The sequence below is a fragment of the Pezoporus wallicus genome, unplaced genomic scaffold (genome assembly GCF_028554395.1).
Source record: "Pezoporus wallicus isolate ANWC-B61680 ecotype Strahan unplaced genomic scaffold, APGP_CSIRO_Pwel_v1 contig_6597, whole genome shotgun sequence".
Lineage (NCBI taxonomy): Eukaryota > Metazoa > Chordata > Aves > Psittaciformes > Psittacidae > Pezoporus > Pezoporus wallicus.
In genome coordinates, this window is record NW_026635331.1 from 587728 (window position 1) to 612613 (window position 24886).

The 24886-nt window shown below is 44.8% G+C and overlaps 1 protein-coding gene across 2 annotated transcripts in view; it reads right to left on the reverse strand.

Moving 5' to 3' along the window:
- Positions 1-24886, reverse strand: part of RNF150 (ring finger protein 150) — a 142065-nt gene that overhangs the window by 11492 nt on the left and 105687 nt on the right. The window contains exon 7 of one of the 2 annotated variants that reach the window (XM_057419099.1): positions 14803-14909. In XM_057419099.1, the coding sequence (XP_057275082.1) occupies positions 14803-14909 (107 nt within the window). Of the gene's footprint in view, positions 1-7073; positions 14910-24886 lie in introns of those variants that run through there. The other variant, XM_057419109.1, reaches the window with a different exon arrangement.

Here is a 24886-nt window from a genome sequence, read left to right on the forward strand (position 1 = left end):
TGATATGGTTTAGTGTGAGGTGTCCCTGCCCATGGCAGGGGAGTTGGAACTTGATGATCTTAAGGTCCTTTCCAACCCTAACTATTCTATGATTCTATGAAAAAAGATGCTGTTTGGGCTTTAAACACTGTAATGCAAGCTCTCAGTCACATCCTTTGAATAATGGCAGTTTATGCACACTTGTTTGGTGTCAGAGGACCACAGTCCCTTGAAAGGGGGTAACAAAGCTAGCGAGAAAAGAACAGCAAGGATGACCACATTTACAGTAAAGTATTCATAGCAAAACTAAAGCATTTGACTCCCTGGCTATCAGCAAGCTTTACAGAAACCAAAAGGCAGGAGTAAGCTGTTTCCATACAAATTAGAGAACAAATGAGGCATATAATGTTTCCTAACACCATCAAGAGTAGTGGTATTTAGAATGGTTTCTGGCATTACAATCAAGGGCAAAACAAAGCAAACTGAGACTCTTCTGCTAGAAAGTCAAAAACATATTTACGCTCCACACGCAGTTTGTGTTTAATGTGTCACTCGTGGAGCCAGACTTCACGTCTCCAAGATGGTCCAATGCATTTCTGAATTGCTCCGTTTAACATCTCGGATGTCTGAGCAGCGAGATTCAGTAGCACGGATTCGCTCCTTTGCTGGCAAAGTTTCATCTCCAGGGAGATGATCTCACCACCGCATAACATTATCATCTTCAACACAGGAGGGAGAAACTCTCACGGTCAGAGCGAAGCAGCTTCACTGTTGGTGGAGTCTGCCTGCCAACAAAACACGTGTGCAGCACTCAAGCAATAACTATTACGCTTCTCCCTGGGTGATTTGCTGTTTCTGTGTCCTTTATCTTCAAGACCCGATTGGACAGGGCTTTCAGCAACCTGGTCTAGTGGAAGGTGTCCCTGCCCATGGCAGGGGGCTGGAACTGGGTAAGCTTTAAGATCTCTTCCAAACCAAACCATTCTATGGTTCTATCTGAGGATGAACTCAGTTCACTCAACACTCCATCAGCGATATGGCCAAATTAAGCCCATACTATGCAAGAATTATCAGAGGTCTTACAGACCCCAAACTGTGATGGGTTTGATGTCCTCAGGGCCTTTTAAACACTAATCTGCCTCTGAAAAGCAATGTTGTGGCTCTCACCCCTGCCCACAGAGCCCTCCTCCATCACTCAGCTCTAGCAGGAACATTGCTCCAAGGGCATTCAAGACATCACTGCTCCCAAGTAAATATTCCTGCTGTAGACCAGCCTGATCACCTCTAGCAGTGGTTGCCTCCCTCTCAGTGAGTAGGAGGGCTCGGAAGACATTGTCAGGCTTACCAGAAGAAGAAGTAAACCCCACCTGTCTCCTTAGTGCCTGCTCACCCACCCAACACCTCCTCTGCAGGGGAACAGACACAGCCTCTCTCAGCTCTGTGGCAGGCCTGGGGGAGTCACAACATTGAGCAGGACCCCGGCTCAGGGCAATGCCTCCTCTTCACCCTGGCAGGGAGCTGCCCACCAGGGAATTTACCCCTTTCTCCAAGGTGTACATTAAGGTTATGCATGTGAAAATCTGGCCTTTCAGTAAGAGGTGCATGACAAACCCAGGCAAAGCGAACGGTTCAGGAGCACTTTAGACCATAGGCTGAGCAGACTACTCCAGCAAGGGGCAACCAGCTTCAGGGAAGAAAAGGACAGTTTTCTACCAGTCAAAGCACAGGCAACTCGTTTCTTCACACCCTAAAGAACAGCTCCCGAGTGTGGCTGTGAGCCCTTTCCTTCCACAAAAAGGAAAGCCCCTAAGGCCCAGCAAACAAAATAAAAGCATAGAAGCAGCACTTTCCTTTTGCAGGATCAATGGGATTTATACCACCAGCCCCCAGCTTCTGCAATTGCCTTCCCAGCCTGCTGGGCATCCCCCCTCCCACACACCTGGCTCATCAGGAATGACCAGGGCTGGTCAATGCTAACAAGACATCACATGTGTCTGGGGAATTTTGGCAGCTGCTTGTATTTAGGACTTCACCGAGCAAAAGTAAACAGAGGATGTTAGTACTAACATTTCTTATCAGAGCAGTTTCACAGCTGGAAGTCAGCGAGGGTCAATTTTCCCTAAGAAAATTCACGTCTTTATTGTCCTTTAGGACAATTATTTCAAACAAAGCAGCACTGTAAGTAACACACCTTTGTACAATTCTCCTCATCCTTCTTGGTATTCCCTGCCTCTCACACTTGAGCCTGGCTGAAAGCAAAACTCATTTCCTGCCTCCCCAAAGCTCCTCCAGCGCTGCCCGTGTGGAAACAACATTCTCTGGGAGAGCATAGCCACTGCCAAGTGTCTCTCTGAAGGCAAATGCACACTGGGGTTATGGGGTGAAGTAATTTTCACCTTGAAGCTCTACCACCAGTATGTGTTAGACCTGCAAGCGTGCAGTTCAGTCTGGATAGCTGAGGATGTCAGCTGAGATGATAAATGGTACTGAAGTGGATCTGGATTTCAGTTGAATTGTGTCCCATTAAAAGTGTCTGTGGGGGTTTTTCATGGTTAGGCTGGAATAGGATGTGAGATCCAGCACCCTACAATGGGCATCACGCTTCAATTTGGGATTTTCCCCCTGCAAAGTCCCTGTTCAAGTACAATTCCCCATGCAGGGTGATTCTGTCAGTTCATGCCTGGGTCTCTTCCTCCTTGAACGGTGGCCAAAAACGCACCAAAATAACCTGCTTTTAAACAGTGTAAGTGCATGCACAGAATTTCAACCGATTTGCTTTAGTAACAGTCCTTTAGCTAAAATGCAGCTAAAACGCAGCTAAAACATGCCATCTCCTTCACCCAGATGGCTGGGCTGTAGTGGTGCTGCAGTGCTGGTCTTCAGCCCCACTCCTGTCCCCATCCTGCTGCTGGTGCCCTTGTTGGGTTTTGCTTCGGTGTTCCTGCCTGTGGAGCAGGGCAGCGGTCCCGCTCCCCTCTGCCAAACCTGCTGGCTACTGAGCAGATGGACGCGCAAACCCAGTTGCACTTAGAGCTTTCCTGGGCGTCACTGTCTGGAGGTGATGGCAGGGACCCCAGGCTGTTCTCTCCCAGCAAGGGAGAGCGCAGAAGGAAGAGCAGGGAAAAGCTCCCCAGGGTGCCTTTCACTTGCTCAACACGGTAAATATTCACTGATTTAGCTCGGCAAATGACGGGCTGCTCTAGTGGAAGGTGTCCCTGCCCGTGCGGGGCGGTGGAGCCGGGATGAGCTGTAAGGTCACCTCCAGGCCAAACCATTCTGTGATGCTGTGAACGCTAAAGCAGCCCCGGCGGTGCATTTGCGGGGCGGGGGAGCCTCCTGCTGGAGAGACGCGGTGAGCGTCGTGCCTCCGGGCCGCTGCACTCCGGAGCTATAAACACCTCTTTACCGCTCGGGTTCTGGAAACGTCTTCACCCCAGCCGCCTCGGCTGCCACCTCACCTCGCCCTCCCTCCGCTCTGACCCTCCCGCCTTCGCCTCCAGAACCTGAGGCTTGGCAGAAAACACCCATGAAGATGGTCAGGGGGCTGGAGCACCTCTGCTATGAAGATGGGCTGAGAGAGCTGGGCTTGATCAGCCTGGAGAAGAAGGCTCCAGGGAGACCTTAGAGCAGCTTCCAGTGCCTAAAGAGGGCCCAAGGAGATCTGGAGAGGGACTTTTTACATGGGCGTGTAGTGACAGGACAACCGAGAATGGCTTTGAACTCAGAAGAGGGTAGATATAGGTTAGGTATCAGGAAGAAATTCTTCACTATGAGGACGGTGAGACACTGTTACAGGTTGCCCAGAGAAGCTGTGGCTGCCCCATCCCTGGCAGTGTCCAAGGCCAGGCTGGATGGGGCTTGGAGCAACCTGGTCAAGTGGAAGGTGTCCCTGCCCCTGGCAGGGGGTTGGAACTGGATGAGCTTTAAGGTCCCTTCCAACACAAACCACTCCATGGTTCTATGAAATATCACAACCACCGTAAGAGACACCATATAGGCTGGCACCCCTGGGCACCCCTGGCCTTGGGAGAAGCTGCAGGGCACCTGGCTGGGGTGCAGTGCTTGTGCTCTGGGCTGGTGTATGCAGGTAACTTCCAAAGCCCACGGGAGCTGGGAGCATTTCCTGTCACTGCGCTGGGTGATACCTTGTCTCTGTTTCCACCATGGGGCTTGTCTCCATCCTCCCTGCCTAGTGGTGTGCTCTGGCTGGGACCACCCCCCCGCCATGCAGTTAAGTGCAGAGAGGTCTGGAGAAAGGCAGCAAGGACATGCCAAGGAATGGAACACTGTGCCCCTGCCCTGGGAATCACTGACACCATAGGGATATATTCAGACCTCTGCAAAGCCAGGAGTGACGGGTAGAGGGGCGGGTGCCCCGGTGTGACTCTTCTGTGGGTGCCTGCTCCCAGTCTCGCTGTCAGACACAGGTGAGGCAGGCTGCTGGTCTGAGCCAGCACGGCTGCCCCAAGCAGGGACAGAGGAACGACTTCGTCTGAGCTGCAGGCTCTGACAGATGAGCTCTGGGGCTCCGCCAACATGTCTAAGGCGTTCCCGCTCCCACATGGCTGTTCTGTCCCTCTGCCAGGAGCTACCATGCCTCCGAGCTGGAGCAGGAGAAGGGACGTCTGCCTGGGCTGCAGCCACCACGAATCGCTGCTGGCCTCCCTGTGCAAGCCTGTGCTCCCAGGTCCGCTTTGACTGCAGTAAAGTGTGGACAAGGCACATGAAGGTGGTGTCACTTTGCTTGCTTCTGCTGCTGCCAGGGTTTGCTGGCAGCTTGTTTGCACGGGGATCAAAGGAATGTGTGTTGCAGAATTACACCCTCACTGAGCACAGATTTCCTATGGCTTATCTATGATAAATGCACCAGCCCATTAGATTTCTTCTGGGCCGTGAAAGCCTCTTATTCTCTTTGGGATGCCCGCAGACCTGATCTCCCCGCATTGTGGATCTGCCTTCTCGTAGTTTTCCCAATGTGGCTCCTAAAACCCTGCACAAATGACTGCAGCTCCCCACTGGGTTCCCTCAAGTGTGCAGCACAAAGCTTGCTTTCTTTCCTAGCATGGTTTGGGTATCACGGGACAGAGGGAATTCTGGGTTGTATAAATCATTGCACAGTGCAATTGTGGATAAATGCCCTTTGAATCCCGAGTCCTCTCCATTGATGGGTCTGAGGGTCACCTCCTTGAATCACAAGAGTGAATTTGGCTTATCCCTTCTGGGAAAAAAAAAAACCACAACAGAGCATAGAGCAGCGCAGCTTTAGTTCCATGTTCTGACCAGAAACGATTCCCATATAGAGCTGGGAGTGATGTAACACAAGCCCCAAGTATGCGTTGCATCCTGGAATGAATTGCCTTACGCCCCATGTTATTTATAGCCCCGCTGCCATTCCCAGCAGCTCCCCGCTGCGTTACTTGTGCGGCGCGACTCGGGACCGGCAGCAGGCACAGCAGCTGTGTTGTGTGTGCAGATCACATAGCAACTGCCACAGCTGCCTGCCAAGGAGCACCGGCCCCCATCGCTCCCTGGGACAGTCACTAAAGGAAGGCAGAGAACAAAGCAGCAGGCAGGGAGGGAGACATGGGGAAGAGCGGGACCAGATTCCTCGGCTAGCAATACCTGCAGTCCCCCTCTGAAGGCCGTCCATGCTTTTGGCATGGGGTTTCTGCCCTTGGAACAGGGCTGGTGGGACGGCAAGCTCCAGGCTGTGCTGCCAACTGGCTGACATGGGTTGGGAGGGGAAAAGTAATTTCTGGCATTGCTGAGAGCGAGCTTGAGTTGCTGGAGTGGGTCCAGAGAAGGGCAATGAAGCTGGTGAAGGGCCTGGAGCACAAGTCTCATGAAGAATGGCTGAGGGAACTGGGGTTGTTTGGTCTGGGGAAGACAGGGTCAGCGGGGTCTTACTGCTCTCTACAACTACCTGAAAGGAAGATGGGGTGAGGAGGTGGCTGGTCTCCTCTCCCAAGTCATAAGCGGTAAGACAAGAGGTAACAGCCTCAAGCTGTGCCAGGGGAGTTTTAGATTGGATATGAGGAAAAATTTCTTCTCCAAAAGTGTAATCAGGCATTGGAACGGGCTGCCCATGGAAGTGGTGGCATCATTGCCCTTGGAAGTGTTCAAAACACATGTAGTAGAGGCCTTTAGTGGCATGGTTTAGGGATGGACTTGGCAGTCCTGGGGTAATGGTTGGACTTGATGATCTTAAAGGTCTTGTCCAACCTAGGTGGTTCTATGATAGAGCCAATGTTAAATCACGTGGTTTTCTTGCTCTGAGCTTGCCTGCTGCCCCTCTCTCATGAACATCAAGAACAAAGCCCAGCAGGAGGGTGGGAGCAAGGAGGCGCGGGGGAGCTATGTGTGATCTAGCCCATGGCGGCTGCCTTCCTCACTCCTGTGTGAAATCCAGGTTAGGGCCCCAAACAATTTGGCTGTTGATGCCTTGAACGTACTGCTGCAGGTAGGTGAGAGGCATCCATGCTGGAGGCACCAGGTGGCAAGCACAAAATGTGGGCCAGGATGAGGGATGGCTGGGCCCTGGCTCAAGCCAGGATTTGACCCCCCTCAGGGATTTCTGTCTGCCTTCTGTTGTATATGCTGGAAAACTTCAAGTCTCTTAAATTGTTTTAGGCAGGATTTTTGCTGGGCCTTGAACCTCTTGTAGGCAGCACACCTATGCTGGCCAGCCACCATCCCTGGGGCTCTCCTGTGGCCCCCTGCTCCCAGGGATGCAGAGCAGCAGCTGATGACCCCTCACACCACTGCTACCATTCCCACTGGGTCATGGCAGAGCTGTCACTGTTTAAAGCTGGTTTAACACATTATGCCCAGCACCTGGGGTGGGCAAGTGGAGGCATTTAACTCAAACAGCCACTGCATTCTGATCAAAAGCACCTGAAGGACAGGGAGGACCTGAGCAGCGACTGGGGCTGAAGTGGTGTCATGAAGGCCAGGCTGCCACTTGGGTCCCTTCCTGCTGTAGCTTCTGCCTTCTGTGAACACCAGTCTGAAGTGGTGGAGTTCAGGAAGAAAGAACACGCATGTTTCCCACATCAGGAAATGCCAGTTTAACACAGTCTGTTAGAAAATACACATGACACAGTAATCAGATTTGTTTTATTAAAAAACTTGCAATAAAATTCCTTGGAATTCACCATCTTAACTTTGAGAGTTGCAATATTTTACTAGTACATAATAACACAGTCTCACATATTTACATTATAATCCTCTATATAACAAAAATAGCCATGTTGTACTACTGAATAATGCTTCTGAATATTACCCTCAACATTTTGGTACTTCCCCCAGCTGAGTCACTGTCCATGCTCTTCAGCATTTACAGTATATAACAAAGCAAGAAGGAAGCAAAATAAAAAGTGTGTGCCTCATGATTTCAGGCAAATCCCTTTAAGATGGTAGCTCTCCGACTCCCACATTTTTCAAGAGAGATAAAGTGCATTGGAGGGGAAGATGTAGACGTTATAAAATATCGGCACAGACTTAAAGTCTATTTGCAATACTGTACAGAAAGTAATGCTAGAAAAAAAGGCTCGCTTCACAAACTGCTACTGCACTGTTTTGGCAGCAAGTCACAGGTAGCCGGGGGGCGGGGAGGGGGGAGGAAGCTGACTATGAGAGAAAGAGCTATGTAAATGCCACTGTGATTTTGCCATGGTCTTTGCTGGGTGTTGCGCAAACCAACATGCAGCTGGCTGAGGAAGGAACTGGTTTTTAACGTGGAGATGAAGGGTTGTTTCCACAGTCGGAAGAACCACAACGTGGTCAGCCTGCAGGAACCAACTGCCTTACCAGCAAACCAGCTTCAGCCAGAACCAGGCTCCCAGCCAGAGGGGCCACGGTGCCAAGTGTGATAGCCCTGTCACCCCCCAGCCTGCCAGGGCAGAAGCAGTAAATACAGTCCTGCATCCGGAGCGGGACTGATTACCTTGTTCCACTGGGACAGACCATTGTCTCCAAGCTGGAAGTGATTTCGATAAGCTGTGCACTGATCCATATGGTATTTATTTCACTCGGGTTTTTTTTTTTCCTTCTTAACGTCAGCATTTGCTGGTATGGCTCTGCAGCATGTGAAAAGAGACATGGCTGGAAAAAGCTTTGGAGCCATCACCGAAAACTAGGATACTTCTGCTCTGTTCATGAACCACGTACAAATGGGACACCACAGTTTTTTGGTTTGCTTATAAACTACTCAATAGAAATGATCCTCTTCTGGAAATGGATGGAATGTATATTTTGACAAGTACAAAACCATTTTAAATGTTCACTAAATACAAGGAACATCTTGCTATAAAAATAACAGACCCTCCCACCCGCTGTCCCCTCTTTACATTTCTAATTATAAAATGGTAGAGTCATTTCAGGTTCCTAACATGAAACAAGAAGGAAGGGCGGTATTACGTACACATACAAAACATTTAGGTACTTGACATCTGAAATAACATTCAGATATACATTCAGAGCAAACAAGCATCTCGATCTTGCTATTGTTTTTCAAGCTACACAGGACTGAAGATTTGAGAAATGAACAAAAATGGGAAAATGCTATTTCTGTTTTTTTTTCTCTCCCTTTTTTTCTTTGCATCTACTCCAGAAAGAAATAACTTCCACTGGCTTACAATTAAAACAGTTGAGACAGATTAATTTCAGATGGAAAATTCATCTGTTGGCTTTTCATTCAAAATCCACAACATATTTCATTCATTTTTCTTCTCTATTTCTCCCTTTGAAATACAGCTCCTGCTTGGAAGGGCTTTTTTTTCCCTAGAGAAATAAGTGCCAAAGCAGAGGGAGGGAGTTGAGCGGGTGTCCAGTGTGGTGGGGGTGGCCTTGCCTTCTCCCTCGCTCCCCGTCCCAGCCGGCAGCTGCCATCTGCCACACAAACAAATCCAGGCTAAAAAGTCCATCTGGCGTTCCTCTTTCAACTGCGAAACTATCAATTAGTTCAGGTAACAGCTTGGGAAAGTCAAAGGAGCGCTTGCGTTGGATCAGTCGTCCCTATTCACAAAAGCCTGTGAAACAACACCTCCACCCTCATTTCCCTGCCCCGACAGTATTTCATGTCATTGTTTTTCACTGCTTGCGTTAATGAAGCCAATTCGTTTGTGTCGCGCTGGCTGCCCCATATACACCCACGCGTTTTGCATCTATCAGAAAAATGACTTAATGCTCAGTGTTCTTCAGTGAAGCAGTAATCCTGATCAGCCCTGGTTATGAAGAAGCTAAGCTGCCCTGAGTCTGCCCAACACCCCTGGCCCATCTGTGATTAAGTTGAAGTTAGGCTGGCTCCTCTCCCCTGTGCTCAACCACAGCAATCCAACCTGCTACAAGAGATGCAGGCAGCACAAAATGCAAGAGACAAAGTAGCACAGCATTAGTCTGATCCCACTGTCTCCTTCCCCTGCAACTAAGGCTCACACCAGAGCAGACATCTGTGAGAGGGACTGGGAAGGAACCAGATGGGTTTCTCCACCATTTCAGTCCTGTGGAACTGGAAATGGGTGCATCCCAACAGCAATCCAAGCCCTCCCTCTTCTGCTTAGAGAGTCAGCGTGTCCTGGCCCCTATTCCTAGTAGAGTGGCTCAAGAACAGGGATCCACAAGAACAACAAATGTTTAAAAAAGTCCATTATTGCTAATAAACATAAATCAATAAATGACTATTTGTTTTCCTGGCTTGCACAGCCTATAAATTCTTATCCTTGCTTATTACAAACTATACGCTTAGTCACGAGCTCTTCTAAGGACAGAGATCACAAAGGAATGAGACTCTTGGAAACAGAGCCTGGGAGATTCCCAGCTGGGAAGTTGGACTTGCAATCCAGAGATCTACATTTAAAGACTTGTGCCCTGATCTTCGTCCTTTAATCACAGAATCTACTCAAAGGGCTGTGGCGTACATTCAAAGGAGAATTTTGTAAGGCAAAACTCTGGAAAATCTAAATGACAACTGCAGGTTTAACACGAACAACAAATAAAACAGACTCTATGGATAATCTGCAACTGTGTTGTACTGATGAGTAAACGTACACAGAAACGTGATCTGCAGATACCCACCAGGGCAGCCCATCCATATGCAAAGGTCTTCTGAGACAGACATTTTTCAAACTGGATAAGCACTTTTGCTTTAGCAAGGGGGAAAAAGAAGGTGGGTTAACAGATTTGACAAGGAAAATAACTGGATCACAATGCACATTCTTTGAGAAAGATCAAATTCAGAGCTGGATCTGTCTCTGTGCTTGGGTTCATTTAGATAACAAAGTAAAAATGTATCCGAAACAAGTCATTCAGTAAGACTAAGCACTGCTCTTCTTGCAATGGCTTCCTCTGGATCTGATGTAGGGGTCACTGAAGCAGTGAGATCTGAGGGAGCTCGTATCATATGGACTTTTTTTTTCCCAAACTGCCTCTAGAAAGCCTTTTTCTTTAGTGCCACGATCTCCCCCATATAAAAAGTCATATAAAAATGACAGCTGCTTCTGTTTCCACTACAATATGGTTTCTATAGTCTTACCAATACACTTTTATACGCATTCATGGTAATATAATTCTACAGAATGCTTAAAGAATGAACTATAGCACTGTGATTGACCTGATCCTGGTTTTGAGGCTCTGAAGCAGTCAGAAAATAAAAAAACACCCCAAACCCTCAGGAAGTGTCAGATCTCAATCCTCACCAGAACAAGTCAGCCATGGGGAGGGGATGTGGAACTGGCACCTTGCACATCTGCATGCACGCATTAGGTCACTTATGAGTGCAAAACTCTCCTATACAACTTTTTGTGTCCTATTGAACAGGCCTTTGGAAAGCAGTTCAGTGAAACCCATGAAAATCAAAGGACAGCCAGAGGGCAGTCTCCCTCTGCCCAAGTTTCACCCTGCAACCACTTTAGCATGAGTGGAGATGAGCCTCACTAAGATGAATGCTTCTCCCACCTACAACTTGTTCATGGAAAAGAGAAAAGCCTCAGACGACAGGGCAGGAAAAGCTCAGAGACACAAGATCAGCTTAATGACAAAAATGCCTTTCTCAAGAGCTGCACTATCCCTCCTTTGGCCACCAGCCCTGTGCAGGAGGTGCCCCTTTGCCCCGGTGTAAGTCACAGCATGAGCCTGCAGAACTACATGCATGAACACTTGTTCATCAGAGGGCACCAGAGGATTTTGTGTTTTCCTGGCTGCATGCTAAAGGCTGCTTTCCCTTCTGAACAGGCAGTGCTCTGTCCCTGGCATCTGAGCCCTACGTATTTAATTCCAGAGTCCAAGCTTAGCAGGCAGCAGTACTGAGGACTTGCACAACTCACAGGATGGGACTCTTCTTGCTCAAAGCTGCAAATCGGGAGGTTTAATTGTACCCTGTGAGGAAATCTTAGTGCAGAGATTCGTGTAAGCAAAATAGTACATGGGCATGCAGATCTGCAGAATTAAGGCTTTCATATGTGCTACAAACATACACTTGGGGGTCTTAGTCATTATGAAGCACCTCAAACTTGCAAGGCATTTCAGAGGTTATATATACAAAGAATACTGTCAGCCAGGTTCTGCTTTAGAAAAATATTTCCATTTGACAGAGGGAATTAATTATTCTCATAGACCTGTTGAAAATAACATGATTTTGGTACAAGTCCAAAATTAGCTGCAAGTGCTTTTCTGAAGGACAGAATAAATCATTTACTTAAGTGCTTTCCTAAATTCTGGCTTCAGTGATGTGTAACCTGGCTTTCTACTTGCTACTGCTTAACAGTGCCCAGAGCTGTAGAACACCTGAGGACAGAGATGGAAAAACATATTTCCTGAGTGAAACCGCAGGTAGAACAGGGAAAACAAAAGCAGATTGACTCCTGACTCAGATTTGCTAGGGTGCCTCTTCTGGAAGACTACAATATGGTGATATGTGTAAATGTCTCGCTCAGCCTAGCACCTTGCCAGTGGCCACCTGCGGAACCTGAGGGACCACACCTGGTATGGGATACACAGGAAAAGAACATGCACAGCGTGATCCCTCCCTGAAATCCTTCCCCAACTCCTAGAAATAAGGGCAGGATCTCAGTTACCATCTATGTGATGCCCCTTTGAGCACAGCTCCCTCCAATGATTTTGCTGGGCAAAGGACCCAGTTGAGTGTCAGCTGGGAGTTTCATCTACTGTCTTGCTTTTCCACAGACCTCACTGCTCTGCTGTGTTGTGGATGAATCTGCTATGGCAACAGATAATAGGTCAATCTATCTATTGAGATTAACTTAATTAATTGTGAAATTAACTTCAGTGTGAAATAAAACAAAGACTTTGTGACAGCTTCTCTAAAACTCAATCAGTGCAGCCAAGAGTATTTTGTCTGTGTGCTGCGCTGCAGCGGGTGGATGCTAAAGGATTACTGACAACTCAGACATTGTGTTCGTGATGTTCCTGTGACATGTAGCACCCAGGCTCCAGCACTAGAGAAGAAATTGTACCAGCGTGTGCAGTTCCCCTTGGGAGACCTGACTGTGTATAACCAACTTCACTCTTTCCCCTGCCGTCATTTGAGATGAATTTCATTCCTATGTGAAGGGCCAGTGGTGCTGTAAGCACCACTTAAATCCCATTTCAGCATTATTTCCAGAGCCTAAGTGGAGCTGATGCAGTACCTTGTGCAAACTCTCTTGCGTAGGGGTGAATCTCAGCATTGGTCCTCCTGATGCTGTGGACCTTTCCCATAGCAGCAAGGAATAGAGGAGACATTAAAGAATAAGGAAAATATGATCACAGAACCACACATACTGGCAAAACTGACCTAGCTGCGCCCTTTGGAATGATCTCTAACTGTCTTTTTAAACCAAGCAGATTTCCAGCATCTCCTTAATTAAGTAGAGATGTCCTTTCAAATGGCTTATAAAAATCTAACTGCACATTTCCAGATCATGGTTTTGAAGGATGATTAGGCTGTGCTCCTTCGCCTCAAAGTTACCCTGTAATTCAGGGACTAAGAACATCAAAAAAATTAAGCTATAAAATGAATTGAGTTCTAACTGGACCGAAAAGGATGGAGTATAATTTTTCCTTCTTCCTGTACTAAAGAAGCAAGTCAGCCAAAATTTTAGGGATAGTTCTAAACATATTTGTTCCTGAATAAGATCTGACAAACCAAATTTTGGCTGGAAGTTGGTCTCCACGTTTAACAAGTAAATCCAAAAGGAGATTAAACACAGCAAGAACCCTAATAGTTGCATTTTGAGATGCTGCCATGGCACCATCAAGTCAAAATGTTTGACCTCGCCATGAAATTGCAATGTAAGATGAATTGTTGATTCTATGGACTTGACTCAGGAGGCAGTAATGTGATTCAAATCATCTGACTGTCAACAGAAACCGTGTACTCTTGTGTAACAGTAAGCTAAAAATGCTTCTTCACAGTTGAGTATTTTGACTGAAAAAGGAAATCATACACTGAACAAGTAATGATATAAGCTTTCCTATGAAAACCAGAGCTCAGGATGAACTAAATAATCATTGCAGGCCATTATTACTTAGGCGTTTTGATTTATGTTAGTTCTGTTTATTTTCACATTCCCTCCCCTTTACCCAATGTATTTTGGTACACCTATCTATATACAAAATGCAAGTATTCTATTATGTTTGCCACAGTGTTGACAGGGACCCTGGAGGGCAAGGAACCATTTGAACTCCTGTGTTGGGTAACAAGTTTTAAAAAGTAAGAAGTGAAAAACACCAAGAAAAAAACCACAAACAAACCAGGAAGCAAACATTTCAACCAGCTGCCTCCTGCTTCATTAGCAATTTCTGATGCTGATATCAGCATCTTCAGACCCTTTCTAAGAACACTGTCATCCACATAATGCACAGCTGTCAACAAGCAGCCTCTGGAAACCTCTCAGACACTCCTTTAGCCTACCAGTCAGTCTGCAAAATTAAGAAGAGACATGATGTTATACTAGATCTTCTTTTCCAGCTACTGAACTGTAGGAAGGCCATTACTGTAGTGACAACTGCTAATGGCATAAAATATAGCAAAGGACTACAAGGATGGAGTAAAGCTTTAAGCTTTTTTTTCTCTCCTTCTCACTGTATGATACTTGTCTAGAACAGACCTCTACATAAAAGCCAACGCAATGGAGTTTTAACCCAAATATCAACAATCTCTGTTAACTCGCAGCTATCCTACAAATAAAGGCCTTCAGCATATACTATTTCCAAGGCTCCCACTTAATGAAAGCAGACTTCACGTTAATGCAGGGTGCTGGTGCACCATCCTTCTGAAGCCATGTGTACTTCATGCAGAAACAACAAGGCAATGATAAATCCTGGAGTCAGATCATGAAGTGACCAGTGAATGGGAATTCAGATTTCTGGACTGAACTCTCGAAAAAGCTGGGGTCAGTCAATAAAAACAGAGTGTCCATCCATAACAAACTATAACCAACCAAACAAACATAACAAATGGACGTCTTTTCAAAACAAAGAAACAAAACCCAATCGAACAAGTGTAGAAAACACTCAAGCTGTCTTTTCAGTTGCTTATTTATGAGCCACTGAAGAGTTACATGACCGCTCTCAAGCACGTGGGTAAACTGAAAGCGCTCATCTCCCGTGTGGACAAAATGAACGTATGCAGATGATGAAACTGCATCCAGGCAGACACAACTGTTGCTATTGCTTTTCATGACCATCTCAGAATGGAGTGTGCAGGAGTGACAGTGCTCTGGAGGCATGTGCATGACTGGTCCAAATCCTAGAAAGCTGACACACTCCCTCCCTGTGACCCTCCCCTGTAGTTTAGTGTTGGATCTCTGTTTTTCAAGACTTCACCTCTTCGCAGTCTTGATCAGTGGAAAGCTCCACATCGGACAGTCCAACCTCCATTGCCATAATCAATGAAATATCTGAATCACTGCTCACTGCTGGCTCCTGTTCATCTGTGAGGGTAGAAAAGACAAGAAAAGAGCGTTATGGTCATGTCTTTCTGTCAATTTACTACTATGTTTTGGTTCTGCAGATGGGACCCAGATATTTCCCCATGAGTGAGGTTCTCCTTAGATTCCAAACTTTGCTCTTACTCACTATCTGTCTAAAGCTTTTCAAAAGTATCAGAAAGTTAAAGCTATCAGTAGTGAGAAACACAATGACAAAGAATCCTCCCAGGGCTCTCCATCAAGGCCCTCCACCTCCTTCCTCCCACTGCCTGAGCACTTCCCCTTTTCACTTGGCATCATCCTACTCCTGCAACAAAGGCAGCAAGTTAAGGACTAAGGCACAGGCACCTGGTGGAGCGAGTTGGCCATGAGGAAAACATTTCTTACAGGAAAAAAATCTACTCAAACCCTCATTAGGTGACATGATTGCTGTTAGTGGAGACTTCTAAGAAGGCACTAGGCTTACGTCTAGAAGGAGCAGCATGTGTCTCATTAGTTATGCCCCAGGACTCAGGACCAGTCTACCTGCCTTCTCAGGTGCCTTCTCTCATCTTTTTCCAGTCTGTTTTCTATTCACCCTTTCCACTGTTTGAAGATGCCCTGAGGGTTCTTTATACAGGCCAAAGGGATCTGCCTTAATCCACCATGATCACAAATACAGTAAGAGTCAGACTGGCCAAACTGCAAATCCCATCAAAAGTATAAGTGTAGGAAGAGCAACTTGTTTTTGTTTTGATACCACAGCACTTACTACGTAATTAGTAACAGATAAAGACAACAGATTTTAAAGAACTAAAAGCTTCTTTTATTTCAATAGCAATCAGGAGAAGCAAAGCACACTGGATCTCTTGGGAGATCTTCAAAGGCACAAAAATCCCATAGGTGGCTGAGTCCCTGAGAGAAAAAATTAATGGTTCATATTTTCCATTGGTTTAATTACAATACTGTAAATGTATTTAAATCTGTGGCAGTTTTTCCTTTACATATTTTATTTTTCAGACAATAGAAGCAGAGCTTGATTGACGCTAAAAAAACCCTGAAAGTTGAATATCTAAGAATTAATAAGTAAGAATCATTACAGAGGAGACAGGAAAATAATAACTCCACACAGTTCAATTATTCACTTGAAGCTGAGCACAATTAGTCTCCTCTCAAGAGCTGTGTGTTTTCAAAATCTGTTTTAGAGAAAAAAACCATGTATTTACTTGTGCTGGGATTAGACGTCATGTTCCGTGGAGAAAGCCTGAATGCGGTCTGCATTATTCAGACTGAAAGAGCCAGTGCTGTGCTTTACAACCCTTCCCAATTTTCATCCTGGATTATTTTTATACTTTCTTGATTACAAGATAAATAATTAATGCACACAACCTCTTTATATCTGTATCTTTTTTTTCTCCTTATCAATATGACAGCAGTAAAACATTTCAAAGCATTGCTTCTGACTATAAATGCTTCCACTGGAGGTGGGGGAAGTATGCACTGGTATCTCCTGCAGACTTCAGTGGGTTTGAATTACACTGAACCATTAGGTGAACTGCTAGATCCAAGAGTACAAAAGCACACCTCCAAGACCTAAAGCATAATCTGAAGTGGTAACAGCTCCCTGAGCCAGAACGATGTGGTTCCAGACTACTGGATTATTTATCATTCCTCTGTAACTAATAGGATTCTTAAAAACAATGAAAACAATGCTTTAAATGTTGACCTAAGAGCAAGTTTATATTTGTATGACAGAGTTCCTGAGGCTTAGCCATGTTAAACTGCTGCCTGGAGAACTCTTGAGAGAAAGGTGATTTTCATCTGAGCTACCTGTGCAGGAAAGAAGGACTGGCTGAATGGTGGCAGCCACACACGTACTGAAGAGACAGGCTGAGCTGCCAACACCAAATGTCAGAGCATCAAATAGAGACGTGTTTATGGTGCTGAAATGTTATTTCAAGAGTGTTGTTTCCTCTGGGGCTGCACAGCCAAAAACGATCTCAGCTGAGTTCAAGAGAGGCAGAGAGAACAGCAGCAGATTTACAGCTCACCTACCAACTACCTAACCTATGCACAGGAGCACCCACCTTCCAAACCAACAAACTTGAGTTTTGAATTAAAAATCCTACACAGTTATTAATTATTGGATCTTAATATTTCCAAAGTGTGGGCTCTGTAGTTTATCTTCCTTGGGACTGAAGTGCAGGTCAGTAGGAACAGTGAACAAAGGATCCTAAAAATGCCTGTGCTTCTCCCTTGGTATTGTTTCTTCAGTGCTGTGCAAGTGCCTAGAAACATGAATGATCCACCTTCCTTGCTTGCTAACAGTGCAGTGGTTCAAAATCCCAAAGCTGCAGCCTGGAAGATGAGACAAGATAAGGAAATTAATGCATCCCTAAGCATTACAGGAGTCCTGCTACTGACCTCAACATGCACAGGATGAAGTTCTGGGATGCTGCAGAAGATACAGCAGACACGGATCAGCCACAGGTAACTGGCTGCAAGGGCTATAAACTGCCTCACATGGTTTCCCTCCCAAACACACGCTTTCTATATTTTGGTGGTTGGTTTGTTTTTTGCCAGCTGTTCAATTATGTGAGCGAGCACAGCTAGTGACATTTGTTAAAGGTAAGCAAACCTCAACTAAACTGCCAGTGCCAGGAGCTTACCCTGCATTTTGCATCCCTGGTTTTTAGATCCTATTTACAGTGACAAAGCTTATACAGTCACACAGCTTCTACAGATGTCTGACTCACTGCTAAGAACTTTTATGACCTTTTTTTGCAAGTTTTTTTTGAGATCTGGTGTTCTTGAAGCCCTGAAGCCAGGTGAGGATCTCAACTGTCAGTGAAGATCTCAGCTTTCACTTAAAAATAAATGAATCGTACAAAGTAAAAAGGAAAGAAGAATTTAAAAAGCCACATATCCCTAATTTCTAGACAGATTTTATGCTGTAAAATATCTGATTTATAATTTCACATGTTTGAGATTGGCAATCCTGTCTAACAACATACACTATAATAGTTCCACACTGTGCTTTATAGCACTTCATGCCACAGGCATAAGGCCTTTTGCTTAATGAAGCAAAAGGCACATCCCAAGCTGCTTTTCAGCCTGAGTGCTAGTGCCTACAGCAGGCAACTGTAGACCTCCCTGCCACATTCCTCTCATGTCAGTGAAACGCAATACACCACAGCACGCTGCCTACTTCCAAACATTTTCCACTCACTCATATTCCCTGACACACATTCAGCTGAGAGGTGCAATAAAACAAACTCCCTCTGTAGCCAATATTTAGATTTAATTATGCTAATGCAGGAAGAACATTGCCACATAGATATGGAACTGCCCTACATAACAGTGGTTCAGCCCCTACTTGCTGCAAGGTTCATTAAGTGATGTTTATATCTGAGTATAACTGCAGTCAAACAAGGATGAAGACAGCTAGTTATTCTGGTGCTTTAAAACCAGTAAGACTGCACACTAGTAATAGTTATCAACTTTTGCTGCTACTCCTAACACTTTGAGTAAGTCTGTAGCTATTGCACACTAATAAATATTCCAAAAGAAAAAGGTCAAGACGATGAGTTTCCAAGAATTCAATACTGCTTGCGAGAGCCTTGGGAGGGACCTAAGCATTCAACAGTCAGTGAAAAGTGCATTTACAAAGACATTAATCTGCCATGTGTAGGCAAGCACACAGGCATGGCCACAATGAGAGATACTTGTAATGACCCAGTCAAAGATAAGGCACAAGCTGATGAAACTGTGGTGGGTTTTGCACTCATGGTGGCTTATCAGTGTGCTCCTCCCCAGGAAGGCCACATCTGACGCTATGCTCTGATCTCCCTAGGACAGGGGCAGTGCCATGGGGCTCTCCTGAAATTGGTCCTGCTTGCCCCAGAGGCTGAGATTTCGCCCAGGCTCATGGAGCTGTAAAAGCTGCAGACCCTCATGTTTGGGCTAAAAGGTCTACAAGCAATTTGCATCCACAAAGTCACCAGAAAAACAGGAATACATTAAAATGTTATACAGCAAAGGCTTCATTGAATGCATATAAGATTTGTTTAAGATGACAGACTTTTTTCCTTCTCTGGACCATTAGGTAGCTCTCTGCTGCTCATTTGTGGGTAAGCAGAGAAGTATCGATTATTACATGTCAAATAAGAGCTGCCACCAGTGTGTAATTCATCTACCGAAAGTGTAACTAAAGCCAGCAATCTCCTATTCTTGAGACTAAAAACACAGGCCACGGCACTAAACTATTCAACTGGGAGGCAGTCTCCCTTCCCTCATTTGTTATCAGCTCTCTGTGAACTAATTCAGCATATTCAGTCCTGCTCCACACAGAGCTGTGCAGCTGCTAATGGTTTTCTTCATCTTATGACAGTCACAGGAATCAGAGAGTAAGAAAAAGCTACTACCATGCTACTGACTCAGGTGTAACCTATTTGTATAGCTATAAAGTTGAGCATTTAGCACAAGGGACAAGTCTTGTTTTGCACAGATCTTCCATTCTTGATGGTGGATGCCCATTTAAGGAGAAATGAGAAATTATTGATTTCTTCAACTAATGAAATGCTGTGAAAAATTTATCAGCTCTTATCCCATCCTTAGCTGGCAGAAATTGTACAGCAGACAAAGGAACTGTGTCTAAAACCTCATTCTGACAATAAATATACAGCAAAACTTCATTTTGCTATTTATTTTACATTCTAGATTTTGCTATTCATTTCACATTCTCAGTTCTATGAAATATACCTTACCTCAGAACTCTTCATTTTCTGAAGATAGAACTAAGCCAAAACATAAAACCCCTGGTGACAGGTATGCTCTCATGTCTAGACCAGTATCTAAAATTTATGCGTTAGCATGAACCTTACTCCAGTCTGTAGCTCCCTTCTACTAAACAAACATTGCCCCCAATAAAACGTGTCTTGAAGCACTTTGTTTCAGAAAAAAACAGAAATGTGACCATCTCCTGGAGCTGAGGACCTGAGAAGAAAACATATCCAAGGTCATTAGAGGCATTGACATGGGACCTTTATCAAAATGGATTCTGCTCAGCATGAAGCCTCAAGGAACTGACAACGCAATGTAATTCTGATTTTGCTTCCAGTATCAGAACAACCAGAACACTATTCATCATCTTTGATTTATGACCAGGAGAGATAGACATTTCCAGAGCCCTCTATTTTAGTTTTGTCTGCCCAAGAATGCACTCTACCACTACAGAGTTTATTGCTCCCTCCTCTTGCAGCCTTGCTACAGCATCACTTTGCTGCTTATAGTCCAAGCAGAGGAGCATGGTCCTATGAAGTTAGTACCTTGAATGGCAACTCCTCCCATAATAGTACTTGATCGCTGACCCTCTTCTTTAAAAACACTACTGATTCTTAAAATTATCTTCAAATTAATCATCCAATACTTTTTACTGGATCATTTTATAAGGAAGTCCCAAATTCCTTCCATATCATCTTGATAATCGTTAACACTTTAGAACAGGCAATAAATACACTAACAAAATAACTGAAATAAGACACATGGAAAAAAATGCCTATAAAATCTCCGATGCAAAATAAGCACTGGGAATATGTCTGAGGAGAAAGGGTTATAAAAAGCCTGTTACTAACACGGTCCTTTTTACTTAGTCCACAGAGACTAATAAAATGGATGAAGTCTGGCTGGCTACAATCAAGAACACAGAACTGGGGAAATATTTTATTTTTGTTCCCTAGCATCAGCAAGAGACTTATCTGAGCAGCAAAGGGAAAAGCAGTTAAGCGTGGTAACTGCTTTTGGAAGAAAAGGTTAGAGTCTTTTTCATAAATAACAAGCCAGAGCTCTGTGAATGTACTAATGGCAACAGGGCTCCATTCAGGGGATAAAGCAGATGATGCCTGAGGTACAGAATATCCAAACATCAACACACCAGGAAGAACCAAATGGCATGACCTGGCAGGATTCATTCAAGACAACATTTCAAAAATGTGTTTGACTGTATTAAACCCTCAGCGGTTGAGAGACTTGACAGATGGGTCTGGATATGACATAAACCACTGGAATCCTTCCCAAAGAAAACCTGTTTCGTAATTCTGATTGAGTGAAAAGGCAACAAACTTTCTTCCTTTTATCTTTATTAGGATATATGTTTTGGGAGAACATACAGCATCTCTTAACGCAAACAGCCAAAGACATAGCTCCCTGACTTCAAACATCCTGCAGAGCAAAGGGGCAACATTATCATCATCATCCTAGACATGAGCTACTGAGACGGAGAGTCACGACTCTTCAACAATTCTGGGTGCCCAGTTAAGACACCATACACCTGATTTTTCAGTTACACATTTTATGCCTCAAGAATATCTTCTACTACTTCAGTTACAGCTGTAATTACGCAGCACTTCTGGAAATCATATCCTAGTATCTAAAGTCAACCATCAAAAAATGAAGGGGAAATTATTAGTAATACAACCAATTTTCTGAAGCCTAAATTTGGAACATGTTCTTTTAAGCAATAAACTTTAACACCGGTTACCTGAGAAGACATTTTGTGTTTTGGCAAGACAATACACTCATTTTCATTAACAGCACAGAAAAGTATCAGCACCCAAATGCTTTATCCAAAAAGAAAGGGGGGAAAAAAATCTGTTGAAATAAGGACATAAGATATAAAACACATGGAGCAGATAGCAAACACATCTGCAGAAAACTGAGTAAAAAAGGGGAAGAACACATACCACATGTTATTCAATGGAGACAGTTAGACCTGACTGGCTGTAAAAGCAAAACATTTTTATTCATTTTATATCTATTTTTTTAATATATATTTTTACACACATATATTTCTATATACATCTTTAGTGAGCATACACTAGCTCCTTGGGATTTTGTCCATGAGTCAGAACACATGGCCTTTGAAATTCACTGCATGTATTAACATTATTTTAGGAGTCAACACTTTGGAGGCCTTCTCTCTATGAAAGGCTGGCTGATGTTTGGGGAACTCTTGATCAGCTGTCTTAGTGGGGTGCTGCCGACCCTCTCTGTGACACAATGAATATGACTCTGCCAAATACAACACAAGAAAACCTAGTATTTTTGCTTTCAGTACACTTTCGTCTTTCTCCTTACTCTTATGGGTCATGCTTATCACATTCCTGCCTATTCCACAGAAGGGAAACTCATTCTGTGCCATAGATGCTGCAATATAATTTTCTCTTCCCATGACTTGTCTTTCCTTTTTCCTATTGGAAACTCCATCAAAATATAATCGGAAATATTGCCTGAACAGTGAATGGAGTCATCACACTAAGGTCTCTTGCACTGACCTCTATGCTCTCCTATCAGGTAATCTCCACATTCAACGTTCCTTCACAGTTTATCTAAATGTCTGGTGTTATTCAAAGTATTTTCTTCCACTGTCAGACAAGAATCATCCTACTTCTCTCACAAGACGGCATCCAGCCTCTTAAACCTTCACAAAGGTACTTTTCCTTTCCCCCTGTAAGTCATCCCACTGTCCCCTTCCAGAGAAGTGCACACCCTCCTTATCATTCACGACTGGCCATCCTCAGTGCCTAAATACTGCACCAGATAATACCTCTGGTCAGGACAGCACCTTCTTTCTTATGCCCACAGGAAGTTTCAGAACTGCATTTCATGCTACAGCCTGTTAGAAATGGCTGTTATTTAGAACATGCAAAATTATTCATGTATTTGATTGAAAATCAGAAAATGACATCTCCCATAAAAAGGGAAAAATTCAAAAATACTGAAGCATGGGGCTGTAACTACGTAACAGTTTTGATTCTCAGCTACCTCAGCTACTTTTGGCAATACATTAAATTGTCAAAGATATTTAATTCTGAAATTTTTAATTCTGAAAAAGAGTTCAGCTACTTTTTGTAACATCCTGCTAGCTCCTAAACCACTCCGAGAATCCTAAGAAATATTAAGTTTTCCATTTCATGTTAAAAAAGTCTAATTCAACTTTCCACCAAATTCACTCCAAAAAAGTCTCTTAGGCCCAGACTGAGCTAAAATCACTACTATCATGCAGTCCCAAGCACTGCTATAAACACTTCATGCACAGGTATCATTCTCTGATCATTTCTACTATTCTTCCATTTAATTTCTTTGTATGCAGAGCAAGTTTCTGACTTAGCTGGAGTTCCGTGTACCAGCAGCATGACAGAGCCAAGAAGTGGAACTCCAACTTCCCTGCCCTAGCTCACCCTCTGACCACCCATCCTTGGTCAGCTCTGCTATTCCCTTGACTGGCCAGGGAGCTGACTCCATTTAAAGCAATGTCTGCAAACTCCTTTGGAAACATTTTTTACTAGGCTAGCAGCTGAAGAGGTTGGCTCCATCATAAGGCAAGCACTGCAGTCACCTCTAGGAAAGAAGCATACAGAAAGAGAGAAAGGAAGGGTTCCCCCCTTGCATTCAACATCTGCAAGCTGTCCCTGCGGTACCATGACCTAAAATGTCAGGTGTGGCACAGGGACTGCTTTTTACTTGGTTTTCTTAGCAGCTGCTGAATGACCAGGACTCATTGGTGTTACTGCAAAACAAATAGCAGCAAGTGATATATCTAAAAATAATCCTATTTGGTCATGTTAATGGTGTGCAAGGGATATAGCAAGGATTATTCCTGTAGCAAGGGTGACAAGTGTGGAGAGACATACACCCCTTGAGCAGTGAGCAAACATCTTTAATCATGCTGCCAGCTATTTAAAAACCTGAAGGGATAGCAGGTATGTGACAAAAGTAGAGTTAAATGCTGTATGTGCTAGCATGTGTTATATGCTATCTGGCCTACTGGTAGGCTGTCATAATAACGAGCCTTCTACATCAAAAAAGTATAATCACATAATTTAATTGTGTGCACCTCAGGTTCCATGGGCTATCCTGGTGACTGCTATTGTGACTGAGCTTTCTTACTTATATCACAAAAACCTGTGTCAGCAGCATGATCTGCTTCCTGCAAGCCTGAAAGGAGAAGGAAATTACAGGCTGACTCAGGCACACAATGCACTGGATTGAATGAGAGTGTAATGGTAAGCGAAACTTCAGTTCTGTTTTGAAGGAACATAAGGAAGAAACATCTTTTCATGGCGTGATTTAGACATGTACTGGCCAAGACCACACAAATCCCTCAGAGCAGTCACACTGGAGAGGTATCACAACACCCCTAAGCATGATACAATATTGAACCAGAAGACTCAATTTATGCCAGTGGTTTCCAAAACCTTGTTCTCAGGTCTCATCGTGCCGCAAGCGGGTTGGAACTAGATGATTTTAAGGTCCTTTCCAGCCCTAACTATTCTATGATTCTATGACTCCATGGCAGAAACAGATGCACAAAGCCACTTGAGATCACTCCTTCTCAGGACTGCACAGTCCTACTGACCCCACCTGCACAGCAGTTCTGCTCTGCCCTGCTGCTTTGCACCCTGCTCCTGGCCTGTAGGAATGTGCAAAGGGACACTCAGCCCAGCAGCACCCTCACTTCCCACCAAAGAGCCCGTCCCAGAGCACCCATAGCTGGGTGGTGGCTGAATTTCAGCAGGGTTTGCGGGCACACATCAGGGCCTGGGGAAAATGGCATCCCATTGCTTTGATCTCTGCCTAACAGCTTTGGCACAGCTGGATCCTGCAAAGGCACCCAGGATCACAGCTCTCCTGGGAAGTGGGAATGCCACCTTTGGCACACAAGGGAGGGAAAGAAGGGATGTTTGGTGCTTGCATGAGCAATCCACCAAAGGCACACAAGACTAGGACGTGAAAGTGGACCTGCAGAGCAAGGTCTGACTAGGCTGTTGTAAGAGATCTCAGATTATGGCAGCTTTTCTTCCAGGGCCTCTCACTCCTACTTCAGCTCATGTACAAGGTGGCTACTAGCCAGCGAGAATCTGCATGGGGGCAATTAATTCTGGGAACGTGATGTGAAACGTAGGCTGCTGTGACAAGAAGGAAGAAAAACATTTCTGCCTAAT